Genomic DNA, 23,569 nt, shown 5'->3' with positions numbered 1-23,569 from the left:
GAAAAACATGTTCACAGTCCTAAAAGCATGTTGTGTTTAGGTGACTTCATATGTATTTAGAATCTGGCTTCCAAAACATTCCTATCTGAAACTTTTAGTATAAGTGCAAAAGGATTTTTTGATTTTACTGATTAGAACTATCTATTTTCCTCACACATTACTCCCTCAATCTTTCTGATTGTTCACATTCACTAGGTAATGGGCATTACCTGAATAGACACAACAAGAAGATGCTGAGGTTTCATATACAGGATGGACACTTACCCATGCTCTAGAAGCTGCTACATTGCCATTAAGTTTTTCTGCTTTATAATAAGGTGGACCATAAACTGCAAACCAAACATCAATCCCTTGGGTTGGACTTGGGCTATTCAGTACACTGAAAATGTGAACATTTTCCAGTTGAACTGAGAGAATTTCTGAAAGCAGCTTCTTCATCTGGTAGTATTTACTTTGTTTTTCAGGGGATTGGGATATGAACTCCTCTGGTGTGGTACCTGTAATAGAAGTTGATAACTTGACACACATATTTCTTGCAACTGTTGTAGCAATAGAAGAGAGGAGCATCACAGCATAAATATTAAGGTTGGAGAAAATGGACTCATCTGCAAATTCAGGAGTATTTTCATTTTTAGGCTCTGAAATTTTCTGTGCTTGCTTCTGCTAAGCATGTGTGTTCTGAATCTAGTAGACTTTTATTAATTTCTGATTTTTTAAAAATTATTTTTTAAAATCAGAAACATGTTTAAGAAGATTTTACTTTTTTCACAAAGGCTGAAAGAATTTGATGAATTTCAAGCAGACGCTTGTTCGAATGAAAGTTTTCTTCTGAAATACAAGTTTTTGGGGTTTTTAAAAGTTGATGTAGAAATCAGACAAACTTTTTCTTGCTTTTTTTTCTCCATACATGTTCTTTCACATGCAGCATCAGAGGAATGTGCAAAGATGCATTTTCAAACACTTACCGAGAAAGCTATTAATTCTCCAACACATCTAAGAGCATTCTAAGCAGAATTATAAGTATCACAGCAGTAACATTAAAGACATAGACCATACTTGAGCACATTGCTTACCTTTTATTCGTACAGAACCAGCATTATGGAGGGCATCATCTTTGATATCCTTCACGATAACCTTTGCAGTCGAGATAACATCTGGCCAGACTCCGTCAATGACTCTAACTCTTATGTTGTATGTTCCTGGTGGAGTTCCTTCTTTAATAGTCAGCAAACCTGAGTTATCATTAAGGATAAAGTACCTGTAATAAGAGTTAAGCCAAGGAACAAGCTATGAGAAGTTCAAAAGCTAAGTACTGAATTATCATCATGGATGGTTTTTCTGAACCACCTTCTACTTATCAAAGAAAGCAGATGTCTTCCCTCAAGAAGGAACAGAGCAGAACAGAACTTTTTTACATTGCCCCCTGTTGGCTCCTAATGACTCTTCACCAGTATACCATGAAGGTTTCTTCCTGCTGCTGTGTAGGAAGACAAAGGCTGCAATAGCCATAGCTTTGGAAACAGTGCAAACTCCTAGTGTAGATACATTCACTGAGAGTGACACCTCTGTCAAAACCTCTGAGTGGCACACGTACATCTCAGCCCCAGTCACAATCCAGACGCTCCTAAGTCTACACATCCAGTATAAGGTCTTAAAACTAGTGGTGACATGGAAACACCAGGAGCTTGTATGGAGGAATCTGGAAGTTTGTGGGTATTATTTCTGTAGCGGCTCACTGATACAGATTATGGGTATGACTGTAAACAGGAATTTAGAATTCTGGCCCATGAGGCAATGGGAAGCATACTGGTTTGGCAGGCAGTGTTATTTACTGCAGTCTCACACTCAGAAGGGCTTTTGGAGATCTACACACAGAAGTGTCTAACCAACAAAATGCTTTTGCAGTCTTGTTTTCAAAAAAAAGTCAGTGTAAATACTTGCTATGATTTTGTGTGTGGTCAATTTTCCCATAAAATTTACACAACTCCCATTTTTCTCTCCAAATACCTTGATGTTTTCCCTTCAAAATGGTAGATTTTGTGATCCCAGTCATCAGCATCAGGGGCACTGACCTGGCCCAGTACAGTTGTGGGGAGAATACCTAGAACAACACAGCACACAAGTGGCACAGTCAGACCTCTCACATGAACACAAACACGTACTGGTCTAAGCACATGTGTTGTAAGCCTAAGAACTCTACAAAAATAGTTGTGGTAGTCCTCCAGAGATGTGCACCAGTTTGCAAATGCCACATGGTGCCTTGCTTATCAGATGTTTGCTGTTTGGCCACATAGATTTAATTCTACAGGTGGTTGCAATGAAAAGCAATGGGAAGGAAAAAGAAAAGCCACCTTTGAAAATTTTCACTATTTTACCTGCATTATCCAACCAACTTACGATGTGGTTTAGACAGGGATTGGTGTTCGGCAGGATAAACAACCAAAATGCAGACTGGGTTATAAAGGGCAAAACCCAATAGCAATTACAGCAAGATAGAAATTACAGCAAGATAGAGAGGATGTCCAAAATACAGTAACCAGGCTTATTTTGAGTAAATGGTGGGACTTTGGGGTGAGATGGAAAGCAGCATGTATTCTGCTGCTTTTGTATCCTCTCAGCGAAACTCACAAATTAGTATTTTCTGGATTTACAAAACTTATTTCTGAAGGAAAGGTCCATAAGTATCTGAATTTATAGATCTACTGTGTAAAGTATCAAGGATACACAAAGAGGATAAATGTGGGACTTCACCTTGTGACAAGGAACGGCACAAACCCTGAGGAACTGAATGCAAGGAGAGAAAACTGTACCTCTCTGGCAACCGTGGCAACATTCACTGGGTATTTTGCAGGAGACAGTATACAGGATGCCCTGGTGTTTGATTCCCACAGTATATGAATATAATATACAATGTGATAGTAGCCTTCTGATTCTGTCTCTCCTTTATATTTTAATTAATCAAAGATCTGAGGTCTTGAATAGTCCCTCCCAGAAGTTAACCAAAGTACCAATGATTTAAAAGATACAATGAAAATGGAATTCAGGCTTAATGAAAATGTTTGGTATTTAAGCTACAGGCAGAGTTTCTCAGCAAATAGAAACAATTCTATTCAATTTAACAATAAGCTGAACTTGACTAATCATGCAACAGGCAGAACATTTCAGTACAAATAAATGTGAACAGCATCTACTCAGAAGTAGTTCCTAGTGTGCCCACAACAAACAATCTGTTTAATGTGCTATCAAAACTGTAGGACACGGAGCAGAGTAGAAGAGGAAGGAATGCCCCGAGCCAACGTGGATGCAAGCATCCCAAAATCTTTTTAGCTGTGTGGTTTATTTTGCTGTTGGGGTCATTATGGGGGGAAGCAGATCAAGAATCCTGCTGCCTGATTTCTAAAGCTAGAAGGGAAAGACGGCTGCTCTCACACTGCCTGCAGCCAGCATTCACAGAAAATTCCCCCATAACAGTATTTGTCAGCTGAAGATTTAGATTAATGTTTCAGCAGTTTACATATGAGTTCAGCTTGAGTGTATTCACTAAAACTCAATTCAGTCTGGAGATGGAAAAAGGTTTAAGGAGGAGAAAGAAGGTTCTCAGCATCATTATGAACTTCAGCAACTTTTTTTCCCCTGAAATGTTAATGCTGCTGAAAAACTGTATCTAAAACCAAGAGATCATTACTCAACTTTGATAGAAAGGTGACAAGAAATGCAGCCAGTTATGCTCTTTCTTCAAGGCTGACTCACTTTCTTCCACAAATCAAGTGGCCCAGAGTCCTGTGCCCCACATACCTACTGCTCTCTGTTGGGGTTTAAGCAAACTTCAGCAGCACCTTTACTAACAGCTTACGTGGAACAGGACAGAGTCCTCCTGTGAAACTCACAGCTGCCTCTTTTGACCTTATGTCACACTTGGAAGCAAACATCAGGGAGAGATTTACCATCGTAGCTGTAAATGAGACATTCCATGTAGCCAGCAGAATGCGGGTGGTCATTTTGGTCCCCGATGTTCACGGTTAGTGTGTTGGTGGAGCTCATGGGTGGGATCCCACTGTCTGTGATCAGGATGGGCAGGTAGAACGCCTTGTGCACTTCCCTGTCAAAGGTATACAGTGCGGTGAGCATGGCACTTCCGTTGTGGAAGTCCTGCAAGCTGAAGCTGCTCAGGCCATCGAAATCACTGAGAAGGCGAAAGGAGAAAGGTGCTCCATTCGCAGCAGTGTCTCGGTCCTTGGCGTACAGCAGTGTGGAGGTCTCATTCATTTGGACAACCTGTGGAGATGCTGTGTTTTCCCAGACCACTGGGTTATAATGTGCCTCAAACTCTGGCCCATTGTCATTTACATCCTGCAGAGTCACTGAAACAGTGGCACTGCCAGTCAGAGGGGGCTGCCCCATATCAGTGGCAATGACAATGAGTTGGTACTGTGTCACTGTCTCATGATCCAGCAATCCTGCAACCATCAGCCATCCATCACTAGCCAAAGAGAACTGCCCACTTGGATCAGACTTGTTTAGCAGATGGAACGAAAACCTTCCATTCAGGCCAGAGTCCAAGTCAACAGCAGAAACTTGAATAACTTTGGTGCCAACTGGTACATCCTCCCCCAGTGCAGCCACTTCATAGAACTGAGGATAGAAGACAGGAGCATGATCATTCGAGTCCTCCACATAGATCACACAGTGAGCGATGCTGAAGAAATCCATGTCCTCTGCTTTCACAGTCAAATTGAATACCCTCTCATGAGGCTTCTCAAAGTCAATCCGTTTGCGTAGTCGGATAAACCCACAGTTGTTGACTTCATCTGTCTCTATGGAGAACTTGTGGTCATTGTCCCCATCAATGATGCTGAATGTCATCATGGCATTTTCTCCCTCATCTCTGTCCACAGCAGACACCACCACCACCTCAGAGTTAATACTTGCATTCTCAGAGACAAATGCTGTGTAAATCCTTTGCAGGAAGACTGGAGCATGATCATTTACGTCAGTCACCAAAATAGTGGCGGTGCCTGTCCCAGTGAACCCTCCTCCATCTCTGGCCTCAACCACCACTAGGTACTTGTCTTCCTTCTCCCGATCCAGGGACCCAAGCACCGTAGAGATGGTGCCACTAACTGAATCAATTGAGAACAAGTTCAAATTAATTTTGTTTTTGACATTCTGAATGATGCTGTATGTTAGCACAGCATTTACACCAGCTTTTGGGTCATCAAGGTCCACTGCTGTCATTTCCATGATAGGCGTGTCAGCCGGAGAGTCCTCGGGGATGTGGCCTGTGAAGCAGCCATCCGACACACAGAGGAAAAGGGGTGCATTGTCATTCACGTCCCTCACTTCTATGATCACGTCTGCAAAGCCGGTCAGTCCCTCTCCGCCCTCATCCGTTGCAAGAACGAGAAAGCGCCACGTTGATCGCTTCTCACGGTCTAACCTTTTATGTGCGCTGATCTCACCTGTGTTCTCATTGATGCTGAATTCGCTGCTGGCCCCCTGCCCATGCAGGGAATACATAATGGCATTTTGATCTGCCGCCTGGTCTGGATCTGCTGCAGAAACCTGGAACAAGGCAGAGCAGGCAAGTGTTTATGTCAAAGAAAAGGGGAAATCACTGTTCTCTTATTGATGGCAGCTGATACAGTGCAGGCTAAATGAACAGCATGCATTTTAACAGCAAGTGTCTATTGGTTTGAGTCATTTAAGTACTCTTTCAATAAACATCATGCACAGCCTAGAGAAACAAAGAGGACGTTTTGACAGACTAATATATTCTACTTCCCAGTATACTTTGGAAAAAGGAAAAAACTGTAGGAAGAATCAAGTGAAAATAATAACAGTCCTGCTGAGCAAATATTTCTTGTGAAATTCTTTGGAGCTGGAACACAAAGGCAAGCACAGGCTGATCCTCTCTGAGTGAACAGAATGCTGTGAAAACAGGCCATACATCCAAGCTGATGATCAGCACAGGCCAGAGAGAAATCCCAGATACTGATTTGCATCCAGGGATTGTTTGGGAGATTGCTAGTTGGGCCTACTGCTCTAACAACAAAACAGTGAAGATGACTGAGCTGGAGTCAAAGAACAATTTCTGGTAATGTTTATTTGGTAGTATAAATTTAACCATTACATGCATGAAGTACACATGCCAACCATTCTGTGCTTATACAGTTACTAAAAATGTGCCAAATCCTCTTTGTAAAGGAAAGTCATCACATTTTTCTATATTTAGAATCACATAATTTTAGAATCAGTTTGGAAAAGACCCTTAAGATCATCAAATCCAACTGTTATTTATGCTGGTAAAGAGAGCAAGTCCACCACGCAAAATTAGCAGGCTTGCTTTATTCTATTCTTTATAGACAGTTGCTAGCTAAGTCCTAATACCAGCCCTCACCCACACAAAATAAACTACTTTTGGATTTGTGTGAATGGATGGGATTGATCTGAACACAAAGCCAGGTTTTGTTCTGCTTCATGGAAACTGCTTTACCTTTAAGACAAGTACAGGCAGATCTGTGAGCTCCTCCAAGACACTGCCCTGGTATTCATTCTGAGTGAAGACTGGTGCTTCATCGTTCTTATTGACAACATTGATGATGATAAGAGTGTGGTTTTCCCATTTTCCATCAGAAGCTACAAGCCGGAGCTCATAATGTTGTTCTTGTTCATAATCCAGAGGCTGAGCAATGAAGACAGTTCCAGTCTCAGGTTCCACGTCAAAAACCCCCTTCACATTTCCTGAAGTGATCTGATACCTTAGTTTGGCATTTGCACCTATAAGAGAAAGAAACAATTGTTGACTGTTCACTCTATGAATGCTCAATCCAGATATGCACAAGAGACATGTATCCAAGAGACACCTTATTTTCCCAGATTGTTACAGTGTGTGTGTGTGTGAGGTAAAACATAGAAACACACACAGAATGATCCGTGTATGTCATTTGAAGGGTTTGTGTATGATAGATGGGAGGCTAGGTCTGCATTTATATTTACAAGTATAATTTACAGACATGGACAAGGGCCTGTTGATTAATAATGGAGGAATTGTGTGCCTCGAAATTACTGAGCATTCATTTGCCAATAATAAAAAAGTGACATACTATGAAAATACTAGAAGCTACTTTTACTCTATGTTTCCTAAGCCTCTCATTTCAAATGCCAATATTCCTTAACTTCTTTTAAACCACTGGGTGGTGCTAAAATATAACAGATGTCCTCTATTTTGAGCAAGAATTCATCTCAGAACATTCCACCTGTACAACAGCAGTTGTTTGATTGCTGCAAAACTTTTAGGAACAGCAACAAATAGTTTAGTGTTCCCTGTTTACTTATTTTGAAAGCTAAAAAATACATGACATTGCATTCCAGTATACAAAGTCATTTCCCAAATTAAATAGGTGAACTACTAGGAGTAAAAAGAGCATTCAGCTTTTTAAGTTGTGAGTCAGCTGTAGATGAGAAGACTAGAGCAACTTGGACAGCTAGAAAGTGAAAAGACTGTGCTCAACATTAGTGCTTGGAAGGACTTGAGTGCCTTTGCAGCAAGAGTTTGAGCATCACTTGCTAGTAGCTTTTGTCAAATTCTCCCAAGTGCAGCAGCTGGTTTCAAATGGCCTCTTTACACCTCCCTCATGGGCACTAAGAGGCACAGGCATTGCAGCACTGCCACTGAAAGGAATGGCCAGCTCTCACCTGCTCCCAGCAGCACGTCCCTCTGGTTCTCATCTGGGCTCTGTCACCAGCTTGCCTTCTTTTATTCAATAGGTTTGTTTCTCTTGAGCAAGTTGAGCTGGACCAGCTCACGAATGTAGCAAAAAAGCAAGACAGAGACTGACTGGTACATGCTGTTGGACTGGCTCAGCCCACCTGTTCTCACCACACTGTAGGGGCAGCTTCACACCATCAGAGCTGGTATCAGTGTGAGGCCAAACAGAAGGTCTGACTTTCCCTTTCTTCCTGATTTTATTTCTGGCCATGTCATCCCACATTTTTCACTGTTTGTCAGATTCTTACACAAGCATATTCAACCCACTAACCCACCAAAAAGCACACTTTTGATTTTCTTACAATAGTGGTAAATAAAACTGATTCCTAGGGAGATCTAGAAAGCACAGGAGTCAGCAAAAAGCAAGCATGTGCTCAGGAAAGAGTGAGTGTGAAGTTACATCAGTGTTGTGATTCCAGGTGATTTCATTCTGCCCCAAAGAGATTCCCAACTATCTTAACCTTTGCACTACAGACCTGAGCACCTAACTAAAGAAAATGTTCACATGTGCCCAAAACTTCTCTCCTCACTTTCAAATGCTTGAAATGTGTAATTGTCTCCTGAATGCACAGAATTGTTTGTCCATGAAGGAAGTAGCCCTACACACAAGCACATGTTAACACTAAAAGGACTTTAAAAGACATGCAGGGTCCACTCACCCTCATCTTGATCATCTGCTGTTGCTGTCACAACAGGACTTCCAACATCCCTGTCCTCGTCTATGCTGACCTCATACACTGACCGAGGAAATGCCGGAGAGTTGTCATTCACATCGCTGACAAAAATCCTTATGTAGGCTGTGTCTAAGAAGGAGATGCAGGAGGAACATGCAGAGTAGAAATGGCAGAGGTGGAATACCTTGTATTATTCCAAACAGCTCACATAACCTGCCAAGCCTATGAAAGTTAAAGAGCCCAATATAGAATTCCTTCTTAGTTTTACCTGTGTTGGTTTGCCCGTGAACACCAGGTCTAGCAGATTCTGATGAGTCCTGAGACTGAACTTCAATCAAGTAAGAGGCTCTTTTCTCTCTGTCAAAAGATGCCTGGGTGGAAATAATTCCTGTCTCAGGTTCAATAGTGAAGAACTGGTAATCCTTGTTAGCATCTTTTAATATTAAGTAGTGAACCTAAAAAGGAAATAGTTAAAAGAGGTTACCTTTTCAATTTTCATTTGTATGTCCAAGTGTTGTGACCTGCCCCTTCCTCAGTAGCCTCCTGGTTCTGCCTGCAAAGTAGCAACACTCTGAGGGAAGACAAATCATCTGAACATAATTTTTCTAAGTATTTTGTTCATTTTGATATTAAAAGTGAAGAATTCTCAAACAGAACATCTGTACCAGTGATATCAAGGCACATCAAGTCCAACAGCGGTCTTATCTCCAACAGTGGCCAGTAGGAGCAGTTAGGAAAGATCATGAATAACAGGAGAGAAAATGCATGGACTGGCATTTTCCCTGGTGTCTCCTCACCTTCTAGTAACCCACTGTGCTTCTGATCCCCAAAAAAAAAAAAACCAACCAAACAAACAAACAAAAAAAAAGCTAATAATTTGGGTCCTGTTCAACATGACTGAATAAACGAAAACCTCCACCCACCAATGAAAGCTGTTCACATTTTTCCCTTTAATAATTTTCCCTTCGTTCTCTGAAAAAACCCCCATTTCCATCCCCACCCCCAAGTCATGCCACAAGCACCACCAGGCTGTTCTACCACACAGGTGGCTCGTCAGAAGCTGCAAAATGACAGTTCCAGAACAGCAGCTCTCCACTAGCTAGAGTTTATTCACAGAAGAGCTAGTAGGATTTTTAGAAATGGCTCAGGAAAATGCAAAGAAAATGAGTAATTTCTGTCAGAATTCTGCTTTTTCCTAGGGTTGGGTCATTATTACTATGATGGTCAAATGTTGGTTAAACCAATGATAGTTAGACCATATTTAAACGGCTGTTAATAACTGACAATAATCGCTGATGGTCAATTAAAAACTGAGTTGAAGAGGCAAGAGTTTGGAAACATGTCCTGCCGCCACATCCACTTGTCTTGTCATGGGAGCAACCCTGAGAATCATGCAGCAGTGCTTTGCTGTGGTTGCCGGATCAGGACGAGCTGCCATGATGCAGGACCCTGAGATCAAGAGGAGCATCTTCTCTGCCTGCATCCCATGTTATGCACATCAGGCCTAAGATAGACAAATGCTTGACAAGTGCTGTAAGAAGTGCTGGTGGCTCATTACCCTGCCATCTGCTGACTGCACATTCTCACTAACTACAATACTACAACTTGAGTATTGTGAGGAAAAGAATTGGACATAAGGTCAAACCTCTCCATGTAGGCCGGAATCCAAGTCCATAGCTAACACCTGAACCACCGACGTGCCAACATCAGCTCCTTCTGGCACGGACACCTCATAGTTAGAAGACATGAAGAATGGAACATTATCATTGACATCTGAAAAAGGAGGTGATGAGGATCATGGTAAGAAAATATTTAAAGACTTCTTTGTCTCCTGTGGGGGTTTTTCCCCCCCACACAGTTGTATTTTGCTTGGAGGAAGAACTTACATTGTTTATAGCAAGAAGCAATTCTGCTTTGGGTTTTCCCATTCCCGGGGTAGCAGTCAGGAGGCATTTTATAGACACTGAGAGACAGTGGCCTAATCTCAACTGAGATACTGGCTAATGATTTGACCAGAGAGATACTTAGTCCATGAATGCCAGGACCAGGAGGGCTTTCATCCACAGCTAAGTTACTCTAAAAGGATTTTTTCTTGTGAGCAGAATGAAGTTTCTGCCAAATTCTAGTACCAATAACTGCACTATAGGAAAAACCTTTGGGGACAGGATCCATAACCTCCAACAAGGTTCAGACCCTGCTTTACAGCCTGAAGGGGTTTTGCATTGGTAGATTGTGAAAGACAGGACAGTGCTGTGATAAAGTGAAGGAAGAAAGTTGGAATCCCTTTCAAATTACTACCCCATTCTCATTTCCATGGTGGTGGGCAAGACAAATTTTTTTGCTGGAGACTTCACTTACTCATATTTTCATCTAAATGTCTGCCCAGCAAAAGTAACTCCACTAATCCTGCAAAAATCAGGGATTAATATCAGATTTATAGTTTTATATGGATCTACAGGAACAGAACCTTATGAAAACATCCTACGATAAGGAGGGTTGGATCAAATTTTTGAAAATTGCACCTATCATACGGACCCTTTCATTTCTATAGTTTAAATCTCAGCGTGAAATGGAAAATTCTGAATGGAACAAAAAACCCTGAACAGATATCCAACATAAACCCAGCCTATCTGGGCTGTTTCTCTTCCTACAGCACAGACTATTTCCAGTAATACTCATCTCCTTTCAATAGCTTGGGAACATTTACTATATTTCTCTTCCTTTCGAAAGAAAATCTTTCTAATTACCTTTACAGAACCAGGCACTACTGCTGCCTAAACATTCAGACAGTGCATTTTGCACTATCACATCTCCACATTTGATAGTTGTACTTAGGAATTGTCTCAGACCTTTTTAATGACTGCACAACTTTTTACAGTATAGAAGTGTACGAAGCATTCTGAGGTGGCTTGGCATTTAATAGCTGTTATCTTAATTCATGGCATTATACTAAAAGTAACAAGAATATTGTTCTGAACAGCAGCAAAGCTTACCTGTTACGTTCACACAAACAGTGGCAAAGGAAGCTAAAGGAGTCATTGCTACGTTTTGTGCCCGGACTGTCAGGGTGAAAAACTTAGTTGTCTCAAAGTCAAGTGGTTCAGCGACTAGAAGAGAAGCAGATCCATCAGCTCTGTTTGGCTTCAGATAGAAACGAACTGGCATGTTAGTCTCTGGAACTTGACCCTCCTCCAGATTATACGTAACCCTGGGATCACCAAGAGGGGATGTGGCTTTGATGGTCTGAAGAAGAAAAGAGCCACCACATATATTCATGAAGCTTGGGGTTGCAAGTGTTACGTGTTGAGTTTGATGGCAGAAACATGCACACATGTATGTTCTCCAAGAACATACATGCCTGTACGACTTGGGTAACAGACAAAATAGGAACAGTTTACAGAGCTGAGTTTTATTTTACAATATCTAGGTTTGATGCTACCTGCCTGTAAATGTGCCAAGCCAGAACTGCAGCACAGCTAAAGGAAATCCCTTCTCTCTCCTCCTTCCAAAGCAAAACTGATCCATAAGGAGACCATTTCTCCACTGAGTTGTACATTTTACCCAGAAAGTTACAGAAAATAAAAACAAACCCTAAATTGTTTGCAAGTGCTCAAATATTACATGCAGGAGGAGAAAGGCAGGAATTATGTGGCAATATATGGAAGGCACTGTCGTTAAAGACTAAGTCTGTATGGGTTAAAAAGGAATTGGTTTGAGTTGGAAGAGCCCAAAGCAAACTATATCACTCCATGTTCCCATGCTAAACGGAGAAAAGCTGTAAGAAAAACACAAACAGGTAGCACAGCCCACTGAGGATGGAGGAGTGAGGAGCCGGCTCTTGGTGGGAACACTCAAGGATTTCCCAATCTGGCAGCGCACAAGTCTTGCTCCTGTGGAAGCACACCTTGAGGGCCATTCATGTAAGAATTCACTGGGAAAACTGTTGCCAGCTGAAATGCCAGCCTATTACATGGCAGGTACGCCTGACAAACTCAGCAGTGAAGGCTCACAAGGGAACAGTGCAACGCAGTAAGGCTGCAGAGCGGGCATCCGCGTACTTCTGGCTTAGAGACAGAGCACAACAGAGGAAGAAGTGGAAATGAAGAGGGAGGGAAGTAATCACGCTTCTAACATACCACAATCTTGGTGTCACGAATGGTGTTTTCGGGGATGGTTACCCAGTATGTGCTCTGCTCCCACCGGGGTGGCTGGCTCAGTGCACTAGTGACAGTCACCGTCAGCTCCACGGTGCTGCTTCTGTTCCCGCCATCTCTCGCCACAATATAGCGGCTAATGCGCATTGTCTACAAAACAAACACAGAGGATGCTCGAAAACCATTTTGTACAAACCACGAGATTGCAATTAACCCTCTGCAATGGGTTAGAAGGGTGGGATGTTGCTCTGTTCCAAGCTACATTACCTGGGGTAGCGGGCAATTCACATACACCCAGCCTGTGCTGGGGTTGATCTGGAAGTATTCCAGTTGATGCTCTAACATTGAGTATGTGACAGCAGCATTCACACCCTGGTCACTGTCGTGAGCTGCAACTCTGAGGAAGCTCGTCCCCACTGGAGTGTCTTCACTAAGGAAGTCTTTGAAAAGACAAAGGTATTATCAGCAGGTCTGCTCTGGTTTATCAGGCTGTATGTGTAAAGAAACATCCCTGTAAAACATCATTGTTCCCTTCATGGGAGATTAAACATTTCTGTACTGAGACAGGTTATAAAGTATTGCCACCAACAGTGTCTATAGTACTCTTTTAGCTTCCCCTTCCCTCGCCCCTGCCATGCTGGGTTGTTAAGTGAGCTGCTGGCGATGCAGATTTACTGACGCTGCTGCTGCCAGCACTTGTGCCTCTCCACGGCGGCGCTGGCAAACCCCACAGCTGCTCACATGCCCACTGCTTTGGATCACAGCCCAGCCTGCTGGGCTCAGCTGATGATAAAAGCAGGTTGGCATCAAAGGGAATTCTGTGTGAATTGAATTAATCTTGAATATGAGTGGTGCCGGCAGCACTGCCAGCGGGAGGCACTAGGTAATTGCAAAGCATAAAGACTCAGGTCACAGCGAAGATGCCTCCAATACCCCAGTGTTTTGGAGAAGCTATCCAGGGCAAGGGCAATGATAATTTTATGTATATGCCTTTCCTTAGGTTTCACTCCCTGTTCCCAGAGATACACCTGTGACAGAGGTCGTGTCTTTCTGCCCATAGTTCTAGACAGACCAATCCTTCTTTGAACCTGCTTGGATAATTGTGATCTAAAAATCTGGTGGCAGAGTCAGGCATTTGAAGAGCCTACTGCACAAAAGAGTAATAAATTTGGTCTTCCTAAAGCCTGGTTTCTGGAAGGGACACCAACAAAATGAGGGGAAATCATGAGCAGTCATTTCCTGCTCCCCTTCACTCTGCAAGGCACAGCTCTATATGAAGCTGCCGCATCCCTGTCAGCTGCCTTTCTTCCACACTCATCTTTACATTGCACCGATTTTTGGTCCAGCTCTTCCCTCTGTCCTCAGCCATCCAGTCCCAATTCCTCTTCCAAGTAGCTATGTGTGCTTGCCTGATTGTACTTTTGAGCTGTTTCCTTGCACTAAAGTTCCATCAGCTCAGTGTATTAAAATGGCTCTGACATTGGGAAGGCTGTTGCAGTTGGGTTTAGGCAATCCAGTCAGTCTATTAATTCATGTCTTGTTCAGAAACTATTTCACATCTTTGATCTCCCATGTATGTATCTCCTTTAGCATTTTTGAGGTAAGATAATCAGAACTGCATACTACCTATGGAGTGGTCATGTTTTCTGACTTAGTCTTCTCCCTTAATGTCGACAGTCTGTAGCAGTGGAGCAGTACAACTTTAAACCACAACAACCACTTGCTCCATGAACAATAATTTGAGATTTAATTGGCTTCACTCATCCCTGTGTCATTTAATTGTCCAGGATGTCTTTGGTGTGTCAGTAATAGACAAAGCTAACCTCAAAAGAGATTTACCAGCACTAAGACAGATTAATGAAAATTGAATTAATTGCTAAAAACACTGTAAAATACCCCTTTTTTGTGTTTATGCTTTTTGTGTGTATTTATGCTGCCTTTACTAGTCAAATTCTGTTAAATTGCACTGTAAGAAAAAAAGCAGGGAAGGGCTGTACTCTCTCATTTCGTGTGCTTTTCTTGCTGCTGACACAACGTTAACATTTACTGCACCATCCCTACCACAGGGAGTTAAGCATTTCTTTAATGTCTGTTTTGCAGGCAGATGATAAGATGCATGGCTAAATCAGGGATTTGACAAACATCCTAGTGCTGAGAGTAAAGAACCAGCACTTTCCAGGATGAATAGAAACCTATAACTAATGGCATTTGATCTTTATCTGGGGAAGAAGCTATTTTTAATTCTGTGACGTTCAAGCATTGATTACTTATGTAGAGATGCTGGGAAAGTGCTAGGCATAACGTGACCTCATTATCTGCAGTTTTGCCATCTCAAAGAGCTGCCTTTGTTTCAGAACTTTTGCTGGTACCCTGTGTTCATGAAAAAATAAAAAAATCTGCCTGTTCCTCAGAAGTGCTGAAGCCACCACAATTACAAATGCAACCTCTCAGCTGCACAGCTTTTGAAAAACAAAAATCCTGGGCAGTTTCACCTGAAGGACATGTGTGATGGTAGAATAGAAAGGTTCATCTTTGCACAAACATTACCTTTACCTCAGGGATTTTTCTGCTCTGCTCAAAAATATTTCTCTCCAGAGGGATCATTTCTACTCCATTTCTCAGTGCTGCTTTGGCCAGGTTTGCAGAAGATACTGGTAGGACTGTAGAAAGCACTATTCCAAATCTACACATTTTAACCAATTTGGCACTTAGAGTTAGTCACTACAAGATACTTTAAAAGGTGCAACACAATTTTCTTTCTGTCCTTGGGCATAATTCTGAAGTGTGGATGTATTTTTAGCCTATTTCCCAGCAGCTCACTTCTCGTTAAAGTCCTAAAATATAAGCATCCAACCTATTTTTGAATCCTTTTGAAGTGCTGGCCTCTGTGATGTTAAAGATGATTTACTTATAAGCCATCTTCATTTTAATAAGGCATTGTTCACTGCTTTGCCCTGCATGACATTTCCACACAAGTGGCAAAAAACTCCAAAATGAAGTTGTTGGCAGATGCATCAGCAACAATTTTATTTTCCATTTTCAGGCAATTATGCAGGAAGGACCTGTTCCAGTCCAACAATTAGAGATTATGCTCATCACTTGTGGATGACATTAAATGTAGAGAGTCCAAGTGTAACGAAATGCAGGATTCTACTGGAGAAGCATCAAGTCAAATTAAACAAAAGACTGATATAAAGCATATCATGTGGGGATGAAAAAGGGAATGTCACCAGGGCAAATGGGAAAAGCTAGCTCAGCAGGACAGATACAGCAGGCATTGGCTCCCAGCCAAAGGCAGCCTAGAAACCACAGATTTTGTGCTGTTTGACAAGACATAAATGCCACTTCAGTCTATTCAAACAGAGGTGCTGTGCTACAGAGACACAGATGACAATTGTACTTTTAGTCAGGGTTGATGAATTCCCAGCTAGGATGTCATGTTTTGTTTTGGGACATCAAATAAAAATTCAGTGTGGAAAAAAGCTGGGCAGAGAAAACTGCAAAGAGAAGGGATCAGATCAGCCTCATCTGTAGGAGTGAAGGATGTCAATGTTTTTAAGAGAACTGCAATGACTAAAGAGGACTGGTTAATTCTGCACATTTCTCCTGATGATGAGTTAAACAGTAATTGGCTTAGTGGGCAAAAAAGGAAGATTGGTCACCTAAAGAACTGACCATTGTTACAAGGAATAACCTTCTAACCAGGTTCATGTGTCAGTACTGGGACAGGCAGTTAAGTAACACTCACACTGATAGCGACTGTTCTCAAACTTGGGATCGTTGTCGTTGACATCGGCGATGAGGACGGTGACCTGGCACACGCCGATCAGCGGCTCCTGCGCCTGGTCAGTGGCAGTAACAGACAGTGTGTATTCCCTCTGCTGCTCCCGGTCGAAAGTCTGCGTGGTGGTGATGACTCCTGGAAACATAGACACCTCCTGTTCTGCGTGTCACAGCCTCAGGACTGAATTTGCAGAGAGGAATCTGCACATCTCCTGTGCAAAAGGGAGCTCTGACCACATGCTACACAACCGTCAAGGCTGGTCCTCACCGCCCCTGCAATGCATGTCTTGGACTAGACCAACTCCAGGTCTCCCCTCTCTCCTCTCCTCATGTCACATGCTGCTTTTTTCCTGCTGCCCTGATAAGAAGCTCAGTCTGAGTACCTTGTTATCTCATCGCTTATGGAGCACAGAAGGACTTTCTCCTTATTGAAGGGCCTCTCTAGGTTTACTCCAGTGGTATTCCAAGTAACTGAATCAGCTTATTATTACTTTGAGGAAGAGTGACACCACAGAAGACACCAGTGATGTGACCAAAGTAACTTCTACTACAGGAGATGGAGGTTGCCTCATTCAACAGATTAAAATTGGGTAAAAACTTACAGTGGATAAATCAAACAATTTTCTTCAAATCTTTGGGTTTTCCTCTGTACTAATCAAGTCTCTCCCTGCCTCAGCTATTTTCTTCTGCTTAGCAGATTTTAAACTGGCCTTCTTGAGGCCACTTCTAGACCTATTTCTCTACTATGCTCAGAGTTCGTCAGCTCTGTTGTAGTCCCTTCCAGTCTCCTGCACAGTCCCAGACATAGCAATATCCCATTTTCCTGTTTTGACTATAGAAACATCAACAACTATATAACATCTTAATTTGAAATAAATCATACATGAAGACATCTTTGCCCTATTCTGGTATGAGGGTTTTGCCTGCAGTGCACTGGATCTCCTATTTGTGCATGAGATGAGAAATAAACTGTGGCCACATTGTAGGGAAGAATAAACTTAACCTGTAAAAATCACACTTTCTGCTCTGCATTTTTATAGCTACCCTTGATCCAAACAGGAAGGCGATACAGAACACAATTTTATCTTCTTATTGTACAGGGGTTCGTTTCCCTGTTTAATTTGCATTTGGGGCCCCCAGTATAAGGATGTGGATCTGTTGGAGTGAATCCAGAGGAGGGATATGAAGATGATCAGAGGGTTGAAACACCTCTCCTGTGAAGACAGACTGAGTTCGGATTTTTCAGCCTGGAGAAGAGAAAGTTCCAGGAAGACCTCACAGCACCTTCCAGTACCTAAAGGCAGCCTACACAAGAGCTGGAGAGAGTCTGTAGGCATGTAGTTATAGGACAAGTGGTAATGGCTTTAAACTGAGGGACAACAGCTTTAGATCAGGAAGAAATTCTTTACTGTGAGGGTGGTAAGACACTGCTCAACACAAGTTGCCCAGGGAAGCTGTGGATGCCCCATCCCTGGAAGTGCTCAAGGCCAGGTTGGATGGGGCATTGAGCAACCTGGTCTAGTGGAGGTGTCCCTGCCCACAGCAGGGCTGTTTGAACTAGATGATGTTTCAAGTCTCTTCCAACCCAAACCATTCTATTGCTTCTATGATCTGAATCCCTACAACCTTCATTTATTCTAATCTATGTGTATGGCTATCTACATACCCTGAGCATTTTCCAGTGTTTATTCTATAAACTGTCACAGCTAACCCTGCAGTTACATTGTTAAAGCATGAGCCCACATGGACACACTGATACAGCAGCATTTTCATTACAATACAATGTCATTGTCATTTTTCCTCAGTAATCTGAAGCTACTGACCTGTGTCTGGGTCAATGCTGAAGCCTAGGGAAGCTCCATCTCGGTGCATGAGCCCATACTTCACCTCTCCATTGATGCCGAGGTCTGCATCATAGGCTTCTACCTGTAGCACGTGCGTGCCTGGAGGCTGATTCTCCAGAACCCAGGTGCTGCCACTGTAGTAAGCGCACTAAAAATACACCCAAACATCCGACCCTAAATATTACACAGAGTCACGTGAATTTGCAGTGTCAATAGTGTCAATATTTTTTCCAGCAGGTCTGAGAAAAGCTTGTAAGAAAATCACTACTATTACTTATGCACACAAAGAAATCAATCTCTAAGGGAGAGGAAGGAAAAAGGAAAATGAAGACTTTACATTTCCCGTATGGAGAAAGCTGACTACTGTCCACTTACAAGTTCATTCTGCTCTGCACACACAGACCCTTCAGCCCACCAGCAATCACCAGTAGCATGGAGACTCTATAACCCCAGTTACAGCCTAGATGGGAAAAGAATATCTGCAGAAAGACATCAAGAATATCTGCAGAAAGACATCTTACCTCTCTAAAGACAGGCTTGTTGTTATTAACGTCGTTAACTCCTACAATAACCTCAGCAAAACTGCTGAGAGGAGTGGGTCCCCCTGAGGCATTGTCATCTATCGCAGTGACATTCAGGGTGTACTGTGGCCCTTTCAGGCTGGGCGGTGGGTTTCTGCGGAGTTTAATGATACCTGAATTTGGAAGCATAAAGTGTCATGTTAATTTACTGTGTAAACCACAACATCAAGTGAGCATCACATTTCTCTGTCACTGTATTGCTGGCTCAGTTTGTATTTTGGTTGCAAAGCACAGGAATCTGACATCTTAGTCTGCACAGCCTTGGACCAGGATCCCAAGCTGTGGCTGATAGTTGAAGAACAACCATCATATCAAAAAACTAATCCTCACTGATACAAAGCACCCCCGTTTGCAGATTATATAGATATGGTGCTTTCTTATGGTTTTTGACATACAAGTGGAGCAGAGTCAGTAAAGATTAGACAGTGAATAACTGTGTTCTAAAACCTTACCTTTCTGGCTATCCAGCTCAAAGTTGCCCTCCTCATTGCCTCCTGTAATCAGATAAAGTAGCCCATCTCCGTCAGGGTCCTCTGCCCGAACAGTAGCCACCAAGGTGCTGGGACCAGCATCTTCTGAAAGGAAAGTCCTGTAGCTGATGGACATAAGGGAGCAATGGCAGCATACAAAGTACCAGAATAACCATCACCATGTTAACCATCAGGCAAGATTATGAATTCATTATGGATGTTTTTGTTTTAAAGCTTTGGGCACGCAACCATGGAATCTTCCATTGGTTTAAGACAGGACTTTGGTCTTCTTTGTTCAGCATAGGGTACTTATTTTAGGATTGTAATGCTGTACTTTTGGTATGCATAATTTCAAAGGATCTTTTTGGAGCATAATAATATGCACCATAATACATTGTACTGTAAAACAGGATCATATATCTCCTAAAGTTGAGAAAAAGGACTAGTATCTGCCAAGCAGTGTTTCTGATGTCCCTATATATTAATGGAAAGCATCAGATACTACAGAGGTGAATGTAAAAAAGTATTTAATTTTGTAAATAAATATATGTATGTTTTGTATTTAAAACATGTTCATACTTCAAAATTGTGCAAAGAATAGAAATTGTATTGATCAGGGACAGAAAAGAAAAAAGGCATCTTAAACAAGCAGGGACTCATGAAATTAGCTTACAATTCAATCTGTTGATGCTAAAATTAAGTTTTAGTGTTTGCTAACTACCATATTTATCTGTCATCTATTTATACATGGATAATCACTTTGAGACCTATGAGTCAATACGGTCAAAATCATCCCCTGTATAGACAGGTCTTTGATTCATTCTGTTCTCTCTCTATGAAGTCGATACACTGGTATCACAACTGATGTATTTTTTTAATATACAATCTAGAAATGAAAGTTCAACTCCTAAAGCCTTTCTATACAGAAATTACCCTTCAATTTCACTGGTACTTACAGTCGCACTAAACAAGTGACCATTTAGCCAAGTGCTAGTAAGGTTACACATATGAACAGCATCTTTTAAAACCAAAGCAGGTGTTCAAGGTGCCTTACACGGGCTGGGAGAAGACAGGAGCCTCGTCATTGACGTTGGCCATTCGGATGCGCACGGACGCCGTCCCTGTCCGAGGGGGATGTCCTTTATCGACAGCTATCACCACAAACTCGTACATATGGTTTGCTCGCTCAAAGTTCAGCCTCTGGTTAGAATTGATGACCCCGTGACGTGTGATGGAAAAATCAGTGCTCTGGATGAAGTAAGAGATCTCAGAGTTGGAGCCAGAGTCGCAGTCTGTTGCAAGCACTATTAGAGAACATATTTAACAGAACAGTCATACTGCAAAGGAGGTTTGATTATGTTGTTTCCTAACAAGTCAACTCTGGTTTTTTGTTGGTTTTTGAGAACAGGCATCACCTAAATCGGTTTCATCCATAAAAGTTTTTTCGGTTTTTTTTTGTGGTTAGAGTCTGGGAACTTAGCAGGAGGCTGGGAGTGAAAAGTCGAAACAACTCTTCTCTCTGCTCCAACCCAGCCTGAGTGATCGCAACCAGGTGAATTTGCAAGAGAGCTGTGATCCCAATACTGCACAAAATGCTTTGTACAAATAGCACTCAACACTGGTAATTAGCACACAATTAGTATGCACATTGGTTGAACGTTATCAGTCATAAACTGGTTCCTCACTCTTTCCAGGAATGCCATGTTCAAATTTAATTAGCTCCCAGCAAGTTATATACTTTTTAATTACCTGGTGCTTCAAGGTACAAAGAGTGATCAAACATTCCTTCCCAGTAAGAGTTTATTCAGTATGTTGAGTGATCCATCTGCTCAGAAGCAGCAAACCTGCACAACAGAGACCTGGAGCTCACAGCATAGCATCAAAAGTGATTTTTAAGAGAGGAAGCTCACCTCTCCAATTACCTTGCAATTTTTCTAGCCAAACAATGAGGCTTCACATCATACCCACACTGGTAATAAACAAACTCCTTATTCTACCAACAGGATCCAGATGTAGCCATTGTGGTAGCACACAGCCTTCTGGAAGCAGAACAGTGACTGCAGTGCGTGGACACTCCAGCAAACAGCTGCAGCATCATCCACAGAGGGGTGGTGGAAACAACCCATCCCTATCTGAATATTAACTCAAAATAGGAAAGGAGCAGAGAATGATTTCAAAACTACACTGAAAAACTGTTCTACTTAGTTGCAAAAAATTTCCACTACACCTGCCTGTGGAAAGTTATTCGTCTTTGTTTACAAGGATAGTTAGATTGGTTGTAACATTTTGTTTAAAATCTCTCCAAAACCCACTGTGAATAAACATTTGTGTGTGTTATGGACTACAAAATTAAGGGGATTTAAAGTTAATCACTCTCTTGTTATACTAAGAGACAAAATATATTAAAAACTCAAAGACTAAAATGACAGTGATTTAAATCTGTGAAATATAGTGGTTAAGTATTGTTTTTAGAAAGGCATGCAGAATGTGAAAAACATATTTGATTTGAAAAGTTCTGATTTAATCTACAGTCATTAGTGAGCTATTGTAACCATTCACAAAAATACATTCTATTTGCTTAATGATACGCTTCTTTGCCCCAGAAGTTTTCAGGCAAATAGGGAATGTGGCGCTTACCTGTACATGACAGTAACAGGCCTTACTTCCCAATAGCAACAGGGAATTCTATTCCCCTCCATTTCATTCTGTCCTTGAAACTGGTGTGCATTGCAAACGATATTTTAAGGATCATATGGCAGCCACAAGCAGCTCTGTGCTGGCCTTGCACATGTTCCGAGCTAGCTTAGTGCAAGCTACCTCTGGCTCAAAAGCCGACTGTGTTGCCAGCTACAACTCCAAGACTTGCTCTGCTGGCACAGCGATGCAGCTGAAGGCTGAGGGCCCTGCTGAGAGCACTCTGCACGCTTCAGACTTTGAGTGTGCTAAAATAAAAGTGGCTGATAACTGAAACCTACATTCACATAATCAACAGTTTTAACAAAAGCATGTATCACGCTACCTTTTTCACTGCCATCAACAGCTACAGGCATGCTCAGAATGGCAAAGCCTGTCTCATATTCACATTTATTTTTGTTTGTGGGTCATTCTGAGGCTGCAACATCCCACCCCTTAAGGAACTACAGCGTTTGTAGAGCTGTTTGCCTTTTTTATTTCCTGAGATGACACTTGCTTTGGCAGTCAGTTGGTGGCACAGGTCTCATCCTGCACATGGTACAGCTCCCTTACAGCCACTAACAACTCTGCTCAGCCCTTCTACAGCAAGTGAGTCTTCACACACCATTTCCACTGACCGTCACTATACTTCCACCTCACATTTTCTTTTCTAAGATGGCTCTTTCCCTTGAAATCTACCCCATGTGGCAAGACAACAACATGGGATGCAATTGCACGGCTTTGACATTCTGCTTGCTTGGACATGGGGCATACATTTTTTCCCCCACAAGTGGAGTTTTGATGAGCTTTACAAGTCTCCTGGAGAGAAGAACATTCACCTCTTTAAGGAAAATCGCATGCTTAGGAATTTTAGGAGTTGATTATTCTGAGCAATTTCTTTCTTCCCAAGAGCCATTAAATCTAAAAATGAAGTATGACAAGCTCTGAACTCTCTTAGCAAGTGTTTAGAGAAAGCAGGCCCTGCAGCCCCCTTGCACAAGGAAAGCTAAGCATCTTATCACCTCTGCAACCTGCAGAGTTCAGCTCCAATTTTGGGAAATTTACATTGTTGTCTTTTTGCTAACGCTTGCATTGGCACATACACATTTCTCAGGGTTCATCACCCCTGAACTCTTTCAACAGGATACTATTTTAGCCTCTAAAAATGTCATCTCTGCACTCAGGGTTTATATGCAAGTGACAAATAGCCATGTTAAAAGCAACAAACTTGGGATGATGACTGGTAAGCCACAACCATAAATGTAAGTTCACAGGCTTCCCAAATTTTTTGCCTTTAGCACTTTGCAAGTCAGTTATACAGCATTAATGTCTATTTGATAAAAATAGCTGCCTATTTTTAAAAGCCCTGTTTTTTCTTAACACAATAAGAAAAGAAAAACTAGTTGCAGCTGCTTCTGGGACACAAAAAGGTTACCAGTATGAGTTAAAAGACAACATTTAAAGGAAACAAGCCATGGCAATCCATTAAGTCACCTCCTACCAGCTGCTTTAACTGCCCTTGGATACCACAAGATCTCTCCTTGGGCACAGTACAGTGATCCTCACCTGAAGACACTCACAACTCTACTTCCAGAATACCTAAAAGCCATCCACAGACGGCC

At 42.0% G+C, this 23,569-nt stretch overlaps 1 protein-coding gene across 2 annotated transcripts in view; it reads right to left on the bottom strand.

Moving 5' to 3' along the window:
- The window catches only part of LOC121668475 (neural-cadherin-like), a 54,705-nt gene that overhangs the window by 14,571 nt on the left and 16,565 nt on the right, over window positions 1–23,569 (bottom strand). For both annotated transcript variants that reach the window (XM_042036322.1, XM_042036321.1), the window contains 16 exons: window positions 20,329–20,578; window positions 19,257–19,399; window positions 18,745–18,917; window positions 18,203–18,371; window positions 16,345–16,515; window positions 12,864–13,036; window positions 12,579–12,746; window positions 11,436–11,685; window positions 10,088–10,215; window positions 8,711–8,897; window positions 8,428–8,571; window positions 6,494–6,777; window positions 3,945–5,562; window positions 2,008–2,101; window positions 1,074–1,258; window positions 265–497 (listed from right to left, as the gene is read on the bottom strand). In XM_042036322.1, the coding sequence (XP_041892256.1) occupies window positions 265–497; window positions 1,074–1,258; window positions 2,008–2,101; window positions 3,945–5,562; window positions 6,494–6,777; window positions 8,428–8,571; window positions 8,711–8,897; window positions 10,088–10,215; window positions 11,436–11,685; window positions 12,579–12,746; window positions 12,864–13,036; window positions 16,345–16,515; window positions 18,203–18,371; window positions 18,745–18,917; window positions 19,257–19,399; window positions 20,329–20,578 (4,370 nt within the window). The remainder of the gene's footprint in view (window positions 1–264; window positions 498–1,073; window positions 1,259–2,007; window positions 2,102–3,944; window positions 5,563–6,493; window positions 6,778–8,427; window positions 8,572–8,710; window positions 8,898–10,087; window positions 10,216–11,435; window positions 11,686–12,578; window positions 12,747–12,863; window positions 13,037–16,344; window positions 16,516–18,202; window positions 18,372–18,744; window positions 18,918–19,256; window positions 19,400–20,328; window positions 20,579–23,569) is intronic.

Source organism: Corvus kubaryi, unplaced genomic scaffold (genome assembly GCF_017639235.1).
Source record: "Corvus kubaryi isolate FWS band 111438036 unplaced genomic scaffold, C.kubaryi_AGA036_p1.0 37385, whole genome shotgun sequence".
Lineage (NCBI taxonomy): Eukaryota > Metazoa > Chordata > Aves > Passeriformes > Corvidae > Corvus > Corvus kubaryi.
The sequence above is the reverse complement of the archived record's forward strand: the minus strand, read 5'-3'. Positions and strand labels throughout refer to the sequence as shown.